The sequence below is a fragment of the Zootoca vivipara genome, chromosome 14 (genome assembly GCF_965207765.1).
Source record: "Zootoca vivipara chromosome 14, rZooViv2.hap1.1, whole genome shotgun sequence".
Taxonomy (NCBI): domain Eukaryota; kingdom Metazoa; phylum Chordata; class Lepidosauria; order Squamata; family Lacertidae; genus Zootoca; species Zootoca vivipara.
This window is the reverse complement of record NC_142597.1, coordinates 45,325,794-45,341,178: the sequence shown is the minus strand read 5'-3', so window position 1 is coordinate 45,341,178 and position 15,385 is coordinate 45,325,794. Positions and strand designations below refer to the sequence as shown.

Genomic DNA, 15,385 nt, shown 5'->3' with positions numbered 1-15,385 from the left:
GTTTAACTACAGGCTGTTCTCTTCTTGTGTCCTGAATCCTTCCCACCCAACCTGGATAAGCCATGAGAGATTGATCCTGGGACCTTCTGCATGCAAAGCACTGAACTTTCTTCTCATGAAAAGAAAGAGCCTAGTCCTCATGATTTTTTTTTTAAAAAGAAATGTTTTAACTAGCAATATAGGAAGCTGCCTTCTACTGACTGAGACCCATGGTCCATCTAACACTCGATACTCCCTACACTGACTGGCAGCAGCTCCCCAGGATTTCAGACGGGTAATATTTCCGAGATGGGGCCAGAGTTGAACCCAAGGCCTTTTGCACGCAAAGCATATTGTTCCCGGTTGCTGCCACGTCCTCCGGTGGCGACGGCTGCATAACTTATCTTGATAAACGAGTCACTCTTGCCATCTCTCATTAAAGTGGTGATTGTATATTAATTACAGTAATTAAACGGAGCTGCTCGGTGATAAACGGCCAAAGTCAGGAGCCTCCTTGCACTAATTACACCAAAGGTGCCCAAGATGGATCGGCAGAAGAGCAAGTGTGCCGAGACGGAGAACGGGGAAGCAGATTGTAAGTGCCGGCTTGGCTGCGGCGGGACGGGAATCTCCCTCTCCGTGAGGTTTAGCAGGATGCGGAGTGATTTATGGGAGGAGAGAAACAGGAACACGAGGAGAAAGGCCCTGGTGAGGCACAGCTTGGATGTGGAGAGGGCAGTCGGTCACACACAAAGGAAAGAAGTGTAGAATCAGGAGGAACCTAGAGGTCCTCTAGCCCACCCCGGCTGAATGCAGGATCTGTGAGGCAGATTGAGCAAAAAGGAATTTGGAGTGGTGAAGTGAGGTGATTAGAGCCCTGGACTACTTCTTCTTCTTCTTCTTCTTCTTCTTCTTCTTCTTCTTCTTCTTCTTCTTCTTCTTCTTCTTCTTCTTCTTCTTCTTCTTCTTCTTCTTCTTCTTCTTCCTCCTCCTCCTCCTCCTCCTCCTCTTCTTCTTTGCTTTTGTATCTCACCTTTTCCTCGAAGGAGCTCTCCCTCTCCTCGCAACAATGCTGTGAGGTAGGTTAGGCTGAGAGGCAGCAATGGGCCTAAAGGAAGCTTCATGGCTGAGTGGGAGGGTCTGAGTTCTGGTCTCCCAGGAGAAATTAACACCAAAATGACGATTAATTTCAAAAACCTTTTTTCGAAAAAAGTTCGCAAACTGATGGGAAGATGTGGAGAACCGAATATATATATTCAGTTTCCCAAGAAACTGAAATTGACCAATTCGCCTGTCCCTGGATAGCACTGCTTTTTAAGCAACCCACCACAAGGGTCCCCCTCCCTCACCAGGCCCAGGTCCTGGGTGCAGATTTCGCTGCCTACACGGCAAGACAGTTCCGTTCCCCAGAATGGCTCAAGGGGTGTGTGTGTAAGGGCAGCGTTTCATAGGAGTTGATAATTTAGCTGCCAGGGAAGAAAAAGAGAAAAAAAATGAAATCTCCCAGAGTCCCAATTTCACAGATAGCTCTCCCCCCCCCCTGGGAATTTCAGGAGTCTTTTTTACATCTTGCTGAAGATGCTCACGACACCCCCCTGCCTTCCCCACCAGCTAATGCTACACTGGGGAGAGCCCCCCAGTCCGGGCCGGAGGCAGTATCATGGCCGCAGGGCCCCCCGCCGGCACGTCTGCCCGCAAAACCTCCTTCCGCGTGGGCCTAATGAAGCCCCAGGGGACGAGACGCGGAGGGAGAAAGGAGGTATTGTCGAAATGTCGGCCAAATGCCACGTCTATCGATTTGACATTTGCTGCTGTTGCCTTTCGGGGTCTGGCACGGCTGGCTGAATCCCTGAGACAAGATGTCTGTATTTGTAGCGTGGCATTAAAATGCAGACTGGGTCCCGTGTCGTGTCGCCGTCCCCCCATCCGTGTCCCTCCCCTCGCTTAACCCTGCAGGCGAGCAGAGGAGCCCCTCTGTCTGCCTGCCTCCTACGTCTTTACTTCCCCCACCCCAGAAAAGGGGCCGAGGCTCTCTTATGGATGATAAAAATGTGGGGCTCAAGGAATCATAGGCTGGTAGAGCTGCAAGGGAACCCACGGGTATTCTGGTCCACCCCCTGCTATACCCGCCTCTTTGCTTGCCCGGATAGAGGCTGGTTTGTATAGAAGCATTCTTGGCATATGCCTGTCAAGCCTCAGCTTAAAGACCTCCAAAGAAGGAGACTCCACCACACTCCTTGGTAGCAAATTCCACTGCCGAACAGCTCTTACTGTCAGGAAGTTCTTCCTAATGTTTAGGTGGAATCTTCTTTCTTGTAGTTTGAATCCATTGCTCCGTGTCCGCTTCTCTGGAGCAGCAGAAAACAACCTTTCTCCCTCCTCCATATGACATCCTTTTATATATTTGAACATGGCTATCATATCACCCCTTAACCTTCTCTTCTCCGGGCTAAACATACCCGGCTCCCTAAGCCGTTCCTCATAAGGCATCGTTTCCAGGCCTTTGACCATTTTGGTTGCCCTCTTCTGGACACGTTCCAGCTTGTCCGTATCCTTCTTGAACTGTGGTGAACAGAACTGGACACAGTACTCCAGGTGAGGTCTGACCAGAGCAGAATACAGTGGTACTATTATTTCCCTTGTGTAGAGGCAAAATTTACATTCGCTGCTCCTATTCCCACCTGCGGTGGGCATGTGGCCCCCTAGAAGGGAATGCGGCCCCCTGGATACAAAATGTCCCCCATCCTTGCTGGAGAATCTAAAAGTATTCAAACACACCCTCCAAATCCATCCAAAATTTTGTCCTGGGTCTTGAGGACCAGTTTCTCCTAAAGGGTTCTTTGCAGACCAAAGTTTCAGCCAGGAGCGGGTGTAATTCACACGGCATCACTGAAGTTGACTCTTCATTCAAAGAAACAAGCATGACAACTCATCCCAGTAAATCTTGTCCGGATGAGGCAGTTTTGGGGTCTGAAGGCCCCCTTCTTCCCACAGTTCCTGAAGTCTTTCGCTCCACCGGGTCCTTCCCAAGCAGTCTGAGACTATGCCTACATGCTCCTCCCTCTTCACACCTCTTCTGGTCCTGGGAGACCAGCGAAGAGGGAAGCTTGTCACTGTAGGAGGGGGAGACCCCTAGTTTCTTCATCACCCAGCCTCCACTCTGCCTCTTGGCTCCCCTCCCCTCCAGCCTCCGCTTCTGCCTCTGATTCTGCACTGCTCTCTGCCCCAGCTCTTCCTGCTCACCAAACCCTGTTGCCTCTTTAGCTTTCAACACCTCCTCTTCGCAGTCCACTCCCTCTTCTCCCTCTGACCACTCATCGTCATCCCGCCACCCCTCCTCTGGCCCTGAGCCTTCTCCCCTTGGGGGTTCCCCGGCTGCTGCCTCTCACCATTCCTCTGCATCCAGCCAGGCCATGACAGCTACCAGGCTGGGTTCAACTACTCACCCGGATCTCGACGCCATAACCAGGGTACACAGAGATGGTGTAGGTGCAGTCGAGGGTCCCCCCTTCGTACGGGATGCCAGAGGGGAGGGGAGAGGCCAGCGAACCTTTGGGGCCAGTGAGGTTCCAGCTGCAAGGACCTATGGACAAAGAGGACAAAATATTAATTAGATGAAGGAGGGAGCACTTCTAAGCTCCACTTTCCTCTGATCACAGCCAACCTCAAAAGCCTTCTCCTGCCCTGGATGGGGGCATAAGACCTTCAGAAGAGCCTGCTGGATCCAGCCAGTGCCAACCAGCTGCCCTCAAGCAGGACCTGGGTGCAAGAGAAACTCTCCCCTCCTGTGGTTTCTAGCAAATGGGTATTCAGAAGGATCGCTGCCTCCGATTGTGGAGCCAGAGCTTAGCCATCCTGGCTAGTAGCCCTTCATAGCCCTTCCCTCCTCCTCCTCCAGAAACTCGTCTCATCCTCTTTTGAAGCTATCTAGGTTGGCGACCAACACTGCCTCCTGTGGCAGGGAGTTCCACAGTCCAACTCTGTGCTACATTAAGGAGTCAATCTTCCAGAGCTTGGTTTTATCGTTGGTCCATAAAATGTTGCAAGCTTTTTTTTCATACGGCAGTTGCTCCACCCCCTGGATCATCTGAGGTGGGGGCAAAATGGTGCCCCCCTCCTCAACATAAACAGGCACCTGCTTCAGTCCCACTGGTCCATTGAGCTCAGCATTGCCCACACCGACTGGCAGCAGCTCTCCAGGGTCTCAGGAAGACTCTTTCCCATCCCTTGTGACCTGATCGTTTTAACTGGAGATGCTAATCTAGGGTGTTGCATAATCTGCCTTAATACTGAGTCAGACCACTGGCCCACCGAGATCAGTATTGTCCACACTGACCGGCAGCAGCTATCTCCAGCGTTTCAAGGCAGAGGGGTCTTATCCCAGCCCTGCGTGGAGACTGAATCTGGGACCTTCTGCATGTGAAGCAGCCGCTCTACCAATCCGCTCCAGCTCCTCCCTCCAAAGGTAAAAACAAGATTCCAGTCCTCAGGCTTCTGAATTAAGGGCTGCACACAAGGAGCACAGGAAGCTGCCATAAACTAGATCAAACCATTGTTTCATCTGGCTCAGTTGTCTACACTGACTGGCAGCAGTGGTTCTCCAGGGTTTCAGGCAGGAGACCCGGGATGATCTTTTGCAAGATAGATGCTCTAACCACTGAGCAGCATTCCGTCCTGATTTTCCAGTTGTGGATGATAACTTTTCTGTAATAAGTTTTGTGTGTGTGTGTGTGTGTGTGTTTCGGGTCTGAGCTTGGCAGAGGGTTGGACTGGATGGCCCTCGTGGTCTCTTCCAACTCTATGATTCTATGATTCTATGAGTGCAGAATCCGGAAACCTTCCTGGCCCAGCTCCAAGCAGGGCAGGCCCCTTTTAACGTCCATCTCTCCCTGCTCCTTTCATTACAGAAAGAAAAAACGAGAAACCCAAGCCCTGCCTTCCGGCTATTTCCTACACTCCAATCCATAATTAATTCCATTGTTGTTCCCTAAACGGTTTCCCTGACAAAACAGCCTTCTTCCGGAGACCTGGGGTGGCTGGGTCAAAGCCAAGCACTTTTAAGATTTAGGTAGCTCAGCTCCCGACGGCTCAGATCTAACGCCTGCCAACATCGTAGATCTGAGCGACCCGGCCTCTCCGACTGCATCCATCCGCTGGGGATATCTCAGGTCAAGGATGGGGGAACATTTGCAGCCCCATCACCTCTCCCCATTGGCCACGCTGCTTCCTGGGAGTTGGGGTGTGTGTGTCTGGCAACATCTAGACCAGGTAGACCAGAGTTTGGATCTCTGCTTGGCCATGAAGCTCAGTGGGTGTCCTTGGGTCAGCCTCTCCCTCCCTCCCTCATTTTCTTCTGCCCCAACCTACTTATTTGTGACACTTATTGTTAGGAGCGAGTCAGCAATAAATCACACGGAGTAAGTGAAATTAACCCTTTATGAGAAGAAACAGGATCTGCTCAAGAGTGCAAGCCTAATGAGCACAGAGATGGGGTCTGCGTGAAGCCAAACCCTTCTACCCCCCTTTTCATGCCTCTTCTGGTTCTGCGAGGCCAAAGGGGAGAGGATCTTGTCACAGCAGGAGGGGGAGACACCTGTGCCTCTTCACAAGCCTGACCCATCTCTGCCCCTTGGCCTTCCTCCTGCTTCAACTTCTGCCTCTGATTCTGGACTTATCTCTGCCACCGGCTCTCCTAGTTGTCATGGCCTGGCTGGATGCAAGAGGGGTGGTGGAAGTCACCAGCCGGGGAACCCCCAGGGGAAGAACGGCCCTAAACGGCCTTGGTCCAGTATACCTGAAGGAGCATCTCCACCCCCATCGTTCTGTCCAGACACTGAGGTCCAGTTCCAAGGGCCTTCTGGGGTTCCTTCAATGCGAGAAGCCAAGTTACAGGGAACCAGGCAGAGGGCCTTCTCGGTGGTGGCGCCCGCCCTGTGGAACGCCCTCCCCATCAGATGTCAAGGAAATAAAGAACTCTATGACATTTAGAAGACATCTGAAGGCAGCCCTGTTTGGGGAAGTTTTCAATGACTGATGCTTTAATGTATTTTTAATCTTTTGATGGAAGATGGAAGGGGTAAAAATAATAAATGATGATGATGATGATGATGATGATGATGATGATGATGATGGCTCAGAGCCAGGGGAACGGTGGTGGGATGACAACGAGTGGTCAGAGGGAGAAGACTGGGAGCAGGAAATGTCAGCAGCAGGAGAGGTGACAGGGTTTGGTGAGCAGGAAGAGGCTGTGGCAGAGAGCAGTTCAGAATCAGAGGCTGGAGAGGAGGTTGGTCAAGAGGCAGAGGGGAGGCTGGCTGCTGAAAAATCCAGGGAGTCTCTGCCTCCTGCTACAACCAGCTCCCTCCCTGGTCTCCGAGAACTTGCAGAGAAATGAAATGGACAGAGCAGAGGGTGCTTGTGTGCAGACTACGTGGGAAAGACCCTGGAGAGGAGGCATCCTCATGGGCCAGCAGGGCCTTCCGTCCTCGCAACTACGTCATTTTGGCGAGACCTCCCAGAAAGAGTTGCTGAGACCACTAGGCCTGAGCTGTGGCTTGCTTCCTCGAATAAAGAATTAACTGGCCTTGGGTGAGTTATTGTTTAGTTGCTGCCTATGGCTGACTCCAAGCCTGGCACCAGCTCACAGAGTCCTGTTCCCTCTTCAGCAGGGGTCAGCAAACTTTTTCAGCAGGGGGCCGGTCCACTGTCCCTCAGACCTTGTGGGGGGCCGGACTATATTTTGGGGAAAAAAATAACAAATTCCTATGCCCCACAAATAACCCAGAGATGCATTTTAAATAAAAGGACACATTCTACTCATGTAAAAACATGCTGATTTCTGGACCGTCCGCGGGCCGGATTTAGAAGGTGATTGGGCCGCATCCGGCCCCCGGCCCCTAGTTTGGGGACCCTGCTCTTCAGCTTCCAACATCTTCTCCCGCAGACCACTCATTATTGTCGCACCACCATTCCCTGGGCTCTGAACTCCTGGAGGTTCTCTTGCACACCCTCCAACATTTTCCTAATGTAAATAGGGACGTCCCCTTTCATAATGATAATTTTACTATTTATACCCCCAACATCTGACTGGGTTTCCCCAGCCACTATGAGCAGCTTCCAACATATATATACACCGTATATATAAAACATTAAACATTAAAAAACCTTCCCTATACAATCAAACCTCGGTTGTCAAATGTAATCCGTTCCAGAAGCCCGTTCGGCTTCCGAAACATTCGACAACCAAATCGCGGCTTCCGGTTGGTTGCAAGAGCTTCTTGCACTCAGCGGAAGCCGCATTGGATGTTCAACTTCCAAAAAAACCTTTGAAAACTGGAGCATTTACATTTTTGGCATCCGGGAGGTGAATCGTTCAAAAACGGAGCCATTCAGGAGCTGAGGTTTGACTGTACAGGATTGCTTTCAGACAGCTCAGGAGTCGAATAACTACAACATTTCTCCAATGAAAATAGGGACGTCCTAAGGAAAAGCAGGGACCCAGGTGGCGCTGTGGTTAAACCACTGAGCCTAGGGCTTGCTGATCAGAAGGTCGGTGGTTCGAATCCCTGTGACGGGGTGAGCTCCCGTTGCTCGGTCCCAGCTCCTGCCAACCTAGCAGTTTGAAAGCACGTCAAAACGCAAGTAGATAAATAGAAACCGCTACAGCGGGAAGGTAAACGGCGTTTCCATGTGCTGCTCTGGTTTGCCAGAAGCGGCTTTGTCATGCTGGCCACATGACCTGGAAGCTATACGCCGGCTCCCTCGGCCAATAATGCGAGATGAGCGCGCAACCCCAGAGTCGGTCACGACTGGACCTTAATGGTCAGGGGTCCCTTTACCTTTAAGGAAAAGCAGGACATTCCAGGATCAAATCAGAAACCGGGATGGCTTTTCTAAATCAGGGATGTCCCTGAAAAGTAGGGTCGCTCGGAGGGTCTTCCCTTGGGGTTTCCCAGCTATTACGGTACCTCCCGCCATTCCTCTGCGACCAACCAGTCCGTGACCCTTGCCCTCTTTGATTCCTCTCCTCCACTGCTTCACCCCACCTGCGTCACCCACCTGCACCCAGGATGGACGTGAAGACGGTGGTGGTCTTGATGGTGCTGGTGGCTGTCTCCTCCTCCTTGCCGGACACCCTCCTGGGCGTGGTCGCTTCTGGTTGTGCGGTGGGGGCAGCTGCCGTGCCCGGGGTGCCACCGGAAAACGCGTCGGTGGTGGCTGGGCCCGAGGCACCGAGATCGGTCTGGAAACCCAGCACAGGGGTGACCGGCGGCTGCGTGCGGTCGCTGGGCGGGCCAGATTTGGCCCACGGCACCAGCCGCCCCATGGCTGTGGTCAGGAGGTCTGTGGTGAAGGCTGGCTTGGCCATCTCGGGGGTCCTCTCCACGTCCTTCCCTTCGGCCTTCCCGCCCGCCAGGGTCGTGGGGGACGCCGTGGTCATGGGTGGCGCGGTGGCGGCGTGGGAGAGAGCGGGGCGGCCGTCTTGGTCAGCCAGGTTGCTTGTGGGGGCCGGGCCGAGGTCGGCGTCCGGGAGGACGGGCCCAGGACCCACGAGGCCGGCAGCCAGGAAGGGAATCTGCTGGAGGTAATCTTTCTTGAGGAGGGGCTCGTGGAGAAAGTCGTCCAGGAGAGGGTGATGGTTGAGGAGCTTCAGGGTGGGCGCCGTGGTGACAAAGTGGGCCTCACGCTCTGGCTCATCAGGGGTGGGGGGCACCGTGGGCTCCCCATCAGCCTCAGAGACCCCCGGCCTGCCGGGCTCCACAGCGGAGAATCCTGGGTGCGAGAGAGAGATAGAGGAAGATCGCCGATGAAAGTTACCTGCTGCAATTGGTGCAAAAGCTACAGCCATTGCTGACCTGGGAAAGCATGGCCATTATTGTTATTGTTATTGTTTCTGTTTATTTATATCCTGCCTTTCCCCCAAACAGGTAAGATACAAAACTATAAAGGAGAATAGTTAAAATGTGTAATAAAATTAAAACAAAATGAAACTCAAATCAATTGAAACACAGCCCGTTCCCAAAGACCAGTCGGAATAAAGCCGATTTCACCTGCTAGCAGAAGCCTGGCTTCTCTAGGCAGGGAGTTCCAAAGTTGCCTGGGAGCACCACCACCGAGACGTCTCTTGGTTACTTCATCAAGACTGGATTACTGCAATGGGATCTATGGGGATCTTTCCTTGCACCTGATTGGAACTCCCTGCCCAGAGGTTCTTCTTTTACGGTATCTATAAGCAAATTCAGTGCTTTTTTTCTGGGGGGGGGGGAAGCAGGGGAACACATACCCCTAAACATTTTTGTGAATCTAAGTTTGGCCTCATTGGGGGGCAGTATTTCAATATGAGTAGAAAAATGAGAGCACCCCTAAACCTTTTTTTTCTTCAAAAAGCACTGAGCAAATTTATACCCCTGCCCCTTCCCCGCCCCCCCCCAAAAACAGAGGCTGCAAAGAGGCAAAAAAATGGGGGAGGGACACCACCCAGTAACCATCCAATTATTTTTTTGTGATCAGCAGAGCAGCAATTAAAAAACCGCATTGATTTTTAAAGCTGGGCCCGAACAAAAAAAAAACCTGACAGCAGAATCTTTCTTTCTGAAAAGCAGCAGGAACGATCAGCAAAAGTTTGCTGGGAAAAGTCGTAAGGGTAGTTTTTTATGCTGCCCCTTCAATCATCTTTCTTCCCAGGGAATATGAATAGCGGAGGAGGAGGAAGTCATTAAAAATGACAGCAGGGACCCCGATAGAGAGAGGGGGCAGCTCAAACACCCCGCAGAAGAGAAATCCACAGCTGGGGGCCACTGCAGCAACTGGCGGGGTGCGGGGTGGGGAGAACCTGAGCCCCAAGACCTAGTTGCAGCCCCCCCAGGACTCTCTCTCTCTGGTCTTGGGGACCCTCCCGAGGCCACAGCCCTCACAAGGACCCTCTCCACCACCTCTTTGTGTTTGTGCCGGGATAGAGGACAGAGAGAAGGAAGGGGGGACGTGCAAGAATCGGCTGCAGGTTTGGAAAGTAAACTGTTGTTCTGGCCATTTTTCATAGAATCATAAAATCTTAGAATCATAGAATCATAGAGTTGGAAGAGACCACAAGGGCCATCCAGTCCAACCCCCTGCCAAGCAGGAAACACCATCAAAGCATTCTTGACATATGCCGGTCAAGCCTCTGCTTAAAGACCTCCAAAGAGGGAGACTCCACCACACTCCTTGGTAGCAAATTCCACTGCTGAACAGCTCTTACTGTCAGGAAGTTCTTCCTAATGTTTAGGTGGAATCTTCTTTCTTGCCCCTGGTTCTCCCCAACCCTGGCGTGTGGTCCCCAAAAGGTCATTCAGAAGGAAATGGGGCCCTTGGATGAAAATGCCCCCCGCCCCAGCAGTGTAAAGAAAACCCTCGCTGACCACCTTTTGCAAGGCAGCAGTGGCGGGGGGGGGGGGGAATGGAGCAGCTCCACCTGGCAATCTTTCTGGGCGGGCCAACTCATATTCCGAAAATGACGTTCATATGTGGGTTGGTTTCTGAGGGGACGCAGGGGGAAGAAGTCCTGATTGTACAATGATGGAGTTGTGTTGGGTCCTCTAGTCTAGAGCCATCTAGTCTGACAATGCAGGAACCACAGAGAACAGAGACAAGAGGCATTTGCTCTCTGCACATGCCCCCGGGCACACTTCTTCCAAGTCAAACTTATTATTACAGTATTATTGTTTAGGGTTTTTTTTTTCTAAAGAAGAGAAGGGTGGGGGGCAGAAGCCACCAACCAAGAATGTTATCTGCACGCTGCAGGCGTCAACCGGTTTAAGCAGGCAGGTCCCCCCGTGGGGCTCTTTGCCTCAGCTCCCGCACATTATCTCCCCGCTAAGCCGTGCACGCGGCGGCATTTAGGAGCTGTTAGGCTTATTGCTAGGCTGCTTTCATTAGCCCGTAATGAGCCATCAAAAATGCCTCCCTGGTGGACTGGCCTCGTTCGGATGAATGGGGCAGGCGCCCGGGGAGAGCCACGTGGCACCGTCCCTCCAGACCCGGAAGCCCCCCCCCTTCTGCTGCAGATGGCGCGTCGAGAAAGTTGGAGGGTACCCCAGGGTCATCTAGTCCAACCCTCTGGAATCTCAGCACACGGTCTCTCCTCCAAGTTGAAACCACAACAGACCCTGCTTAGCTTCACCAATGTGCCAGCAGTTTTATTGCTGCACCATCAGCCTGTTCTCACAGTGGCTGACCGGACATGGTTTCCAGCAGCTGGCCTTCGGAAGGATTGCTGCCTCCGACGGGACAGGGTGGTCTAGTGGTTAGAGTGTCAGGCTAGGACCTGGGAGAGACCAGGGTTCAAATCCCTCACTTGGCCATTAATCACATTGCGTGTAGTCATTCTCTCGCTCTAGGTCTAACCTACCTCACAGGGTTGATGTGGGGATTAAAGGATGTGGGGAATTAAAACCATTTTAAAGGGGGTTTGTTTGTTTTTTAAACCTGGCCTACCCCATAATGGCCCAGGGCAGGTTATGACAATGGAATCTACCATGATTAATCAAAACAAAAAAAATATATTTATAAAACACCCACACCCCAAAACCCTCCTTCGAAATGGAACACATTCTGCCAAGGTTGTGGTTCCCACAAAACAAAATACCGTAGTTTCGCCATCAAAGGCTGGGGGAGATAATGGCGTCTCCAGCAGATGCCGAAAGCTGTACAATGAAGGTGATCAATGCCCCTCCATTATGGAGAACATGCATAGTGAAGGCGCCTTAAACATTATTATTAGTGCTGCTATTAACAACAACAATAATTACAATACAATTTTAGGGGTCGTCTCTGTCACTCACCCGCTGCAAAATGGATCTCCTAAGTCTTGAGTTGTCGAATGACCGGGGGGGGGGGGGAAAGCACCCAGCCTGCTCTTGTGCTTTTAAGAGTACCAGGATGGGCCTGAAGAATAATGGGATCACAGAACTGTAGAATTGGAAGGGACCTCCGAGGGTCATCTAGTCCAACCCTCTGCAATGCCAGGAACCGCTTAGGGCCTCATCAAACCTAAATCCAGTCCCGCTTCCAGGTTTGTAGTGTTTGAGTACCAAGGCGTTTGAGAACCAAGGTACCACTGTACAGTATCTGGAATCTGGAATATTGGATTTTATTTTTCTGTTGGAAGCCACCCAGAGCGGCTGGGGAAACCCAGCCAGATGGGCGGGGGATAAATAATATATTATTATTATTATTATTATTATTATTATTATTATTATTATTATCCATTGGTTCAGGTCCTTGCCTCAGGAGCAGGAGAAAACAAGTTTGCTCCGCCATCAATGTGACACCCCTTCAGATATTTGAAGATGGCTTCCATATCTCCTTCTGCGCACCCAAGATTTGTCCCAGTATTCTGAGTTAGGGATGGAATTGAAACTTGGGTTTCAATTTGCATTGGAAGGCAAACCTACTTAATTAGCAACTTCTGAAGCGATACAGGAATCGGAACTTCCCTCGCAATTAAGTTAGGCAGGCAAAGAAATCTGAGAAATTGCCGGTCCTCTAACAAAGATGTGCAACTTGTCCCTCACATCAGCCCTCCACCCCCTACCCGAGGACTAGAAAGTAGCAAACCAATTTTAAAAAAAAGAGATCTGGGGGGATCCAGGGAATTACAGACCGATTAGCTTAACGTCTGTTCCGGGAAACTGATGGAAAGCCTTGTTGAGGATAAAAGAATCAGGCAAATGGAAGAATAAGCCTTGCTAAAGAAAGAAAAGTAAAGATAAAAAGAATTATCTATCTTTCTGAGATGTTAAATTCTTGAGATTTTAAATTTTGGAGGCTTAATTCATATTTTAAAATTGTATACTTAGAATCATAGAAGTGTAGGCTGGGAAGGAAACCAGGGGTCATCTAGTCCAACCCCCTGCAATGCATTTCGATTCTTGGGAGCCGCTTTGAGATCCACAGGGCAAAAAAATGGGACACACACACACACACACGCACACTATAATATAAATATTTCAAAATTTGCACTTCTCCCGATTTTGAAATGCAGTTCTACACCTGAGCAGGGTGCAGAAATGCACATTCTACGGTTAAGGGTTCATATAAATTCCGATATTAGTGAAAAAATGGCATTAAATTTGGGGAAATGTAAATATGGGGGGAGAATACGCTTTGCAGATGTGGGTAGATCAGGCAAAACTAGCTACAAAAATGTGTCTTACTGGGAGAAATTTGCACCTAAATGTTGACGAATTTTCACGAGGACTTAAAAAAACCCAACCGTATCACAAACTGAGCAGAGAGCCGAAAACAAGTGGGCAAGTTCGCCTATCTCTACTCAGAGTAGACCGGTTGCAATTCATGGGCTTGGCAGACTTCGCTCCATCCATTTGAAGGGGCATTGGCTCCGAGCAAAACGTAGCTGCCTCCCGTCCAGCGTTCCTACCTGACAACCCCGTTTCCAAGAGAGACCCCCCCCACAGCCCCCGCAAGATAGAGCCTCGTAAACCGCAGCCAGCCAAGAAGAGGCTTAATTGCCTCTTCAAAGGGGTAGCCGCAGCCGTAATTAATCCGCCTCGCGTTAACTCTCGCATTACATTCTAATTGGCAGCGCAATGTGCCACCCGGATCGGTGCCTGGATCCCTCACACCTGGGGAGGGACGAGGAGGGACACGACTAGTCTTGGGCAAGGAGGACAAAGGCACAAACCAAAAGGGACCCCCAGAGGCCATGGAGAGTCGGCCTGGCAAGAGTCCTGGTCTCCTTTGCGTCCAGCAGGCCTTTGAAGAGCATCTCATTCAGGGGTGTGGCCCTCTGGGGGTCTCTGCCAGGCCCTCGGCACTCTCTCCAGGCCACACCTCCTGCCTAGCCACCCCCCCTCTCCTTACGTGTTGCTTGCCCAGCTGGCACCAGGGGACCAACTGGTCCACCGGGTATAAAGCAGCTTCCTACGTTCCAATATTTCACAGCGGAACAGCCTGCCACAAGATGGCAGGAAGGCAGTTCAGTCATATCAAACCTTTATGGACCCTGAAACTCAGCGGCTACCACCAGCCAAGCGATTTGCCTTTCCTTCCTTGGAGGTTTATAAACTGAGGTCAGGTGGTCTCCTGCCAGCTGTGATTCCTCCATTGCTGGGGGTTGGACTGGATGACCCTTGGGGGTCCCCTTCTGATTCCACAATTCTATGATTTCCCTCCTCCCTCCAGTCGGGGGAAGCTCCCCCGCTGCTAAATTTACGGGCGCCAGATTGCAGCTAAAGGAGCGACAGCAGGGTGGTTTAAAGCCGAAAAATTAAAGGGTGGGCGGAAAGCGGCAACTTAGATTAGTGCCAGCCGCGCTGTGGCACTGCCTTCGCCCATATTGGTGCCAGCCTTTGGCACGTGACACCGGGTTGGGAGGGGGCCCCTCCGCCGCCGCTTAAAGAGGTTAACTTGCCCCCAGCATGGAGGGAATTATGTTTTAATAGAATCCATTTATTACACCATAAAAGTTAATGAGTTTATATGGAGAGGCACCAGGATCCGTTTTAAGGTTTTAATAGGGGATTAGCACAGCGTCCCAGACTCCAATGCTGCGTCGTTCGGCTCGTTAACCGTACAATCCCCACCCCATTTTGATTTGTCAGCTCCAAAATACTCGTTTATTTCCTCCGGGCACAGCACCCCACCAGCGCCTCTGCCCACCCGCCGGGGAAACTGAGGCACATGGCACAGGGTCAAAAAGGCTGCCCTCCAGATGTGGCTGGACTCCTCATGGCCAGGGATGGTGATCATAGAATCATAGAGTTGGAAGAGACCACAAGGGCCATCCAGTCCAACCCCCTGCCAAGCAGGAAACACCATCAAAGCATTCTTGACATATGCCTGTCAAGCCTCCGCTTAAAGACCTCCAAAGAAGGAGACTCTACCACACTTCTTGGCAGCAAATTCCACTGTCGAACAGCTCTTACTGTCAGGAAGTTCTTCCTACCGGTAATGTTTAGGTGGAATCTTCTTTCTTGTGATGGACCAGCCCTGCCTCATCCCTGGTCTAAAGGCTTTCTGGGGAAAGCGGCAGCTTCTTGGTGAAAAGTCTGTCCCTCTCTGGTTAGAATCCTGGAATCGTAGAGTTGGAAGGGATCCCCAAAGGTCATCTAGCCCAACCCCCTGCGATGCGGGAATCAAACCTAAGGTACACACAAGAGCGTACGTGTCAAATTCTGCACACCCCTCCCTTTAGAGACCTTCTCCGTTTCGTTGCCGAGGCGGACTACGTCGGCCTGATTTCCTAACTATCCAGTCTGTGCAGTGGAGGCTGAGGCACTCTGCACATGCTCCTAAAGCAGGCACTTTGCAGGGAGGAGAAGGGAAGCTTTTCCAGACCACCATTCCCTCCTGGTGGTGGGTGGGGCCAGAGGCAAAAGTAAACTTCGCCTTTCTGCAGGTGGCTAGT

At 51.4% G+C, this 15,385-nt stretch overlaps 1 protein-coding gene across 2 annotated transcripts in view; it reads right to left on the bottom strand.

The window, feature by feature from the left end:
• The window catches only part of SEZ6 (seizure related 6 homolog), a 62,180-nt gene that overhangs the window by 21,939 nt on the left and 24,856 nt on the right, over positions 1-15,385 (bottom strand). For both annotated transcript variants that reach the window (XM_060268451.2, XM_088658255.1), the window contains exons 2-3: positions 8,038-8,751; positions 3,426-3,562 (exon numbers count right to left, since the gene is read on the bottom strand). In XM_060268451.2, the coding sequence (XP_060124434.2) occupies positions 3,426-3,562; positions 8,038-8,419 (519 nt within the window). In that variant the 5' untranslated portion in view covers positions 8,420-8,751. The remainder of the gene's footprint in view (positions 1-3,425; positions 3,563-8,037; positions 8,752-15,385) is intronic.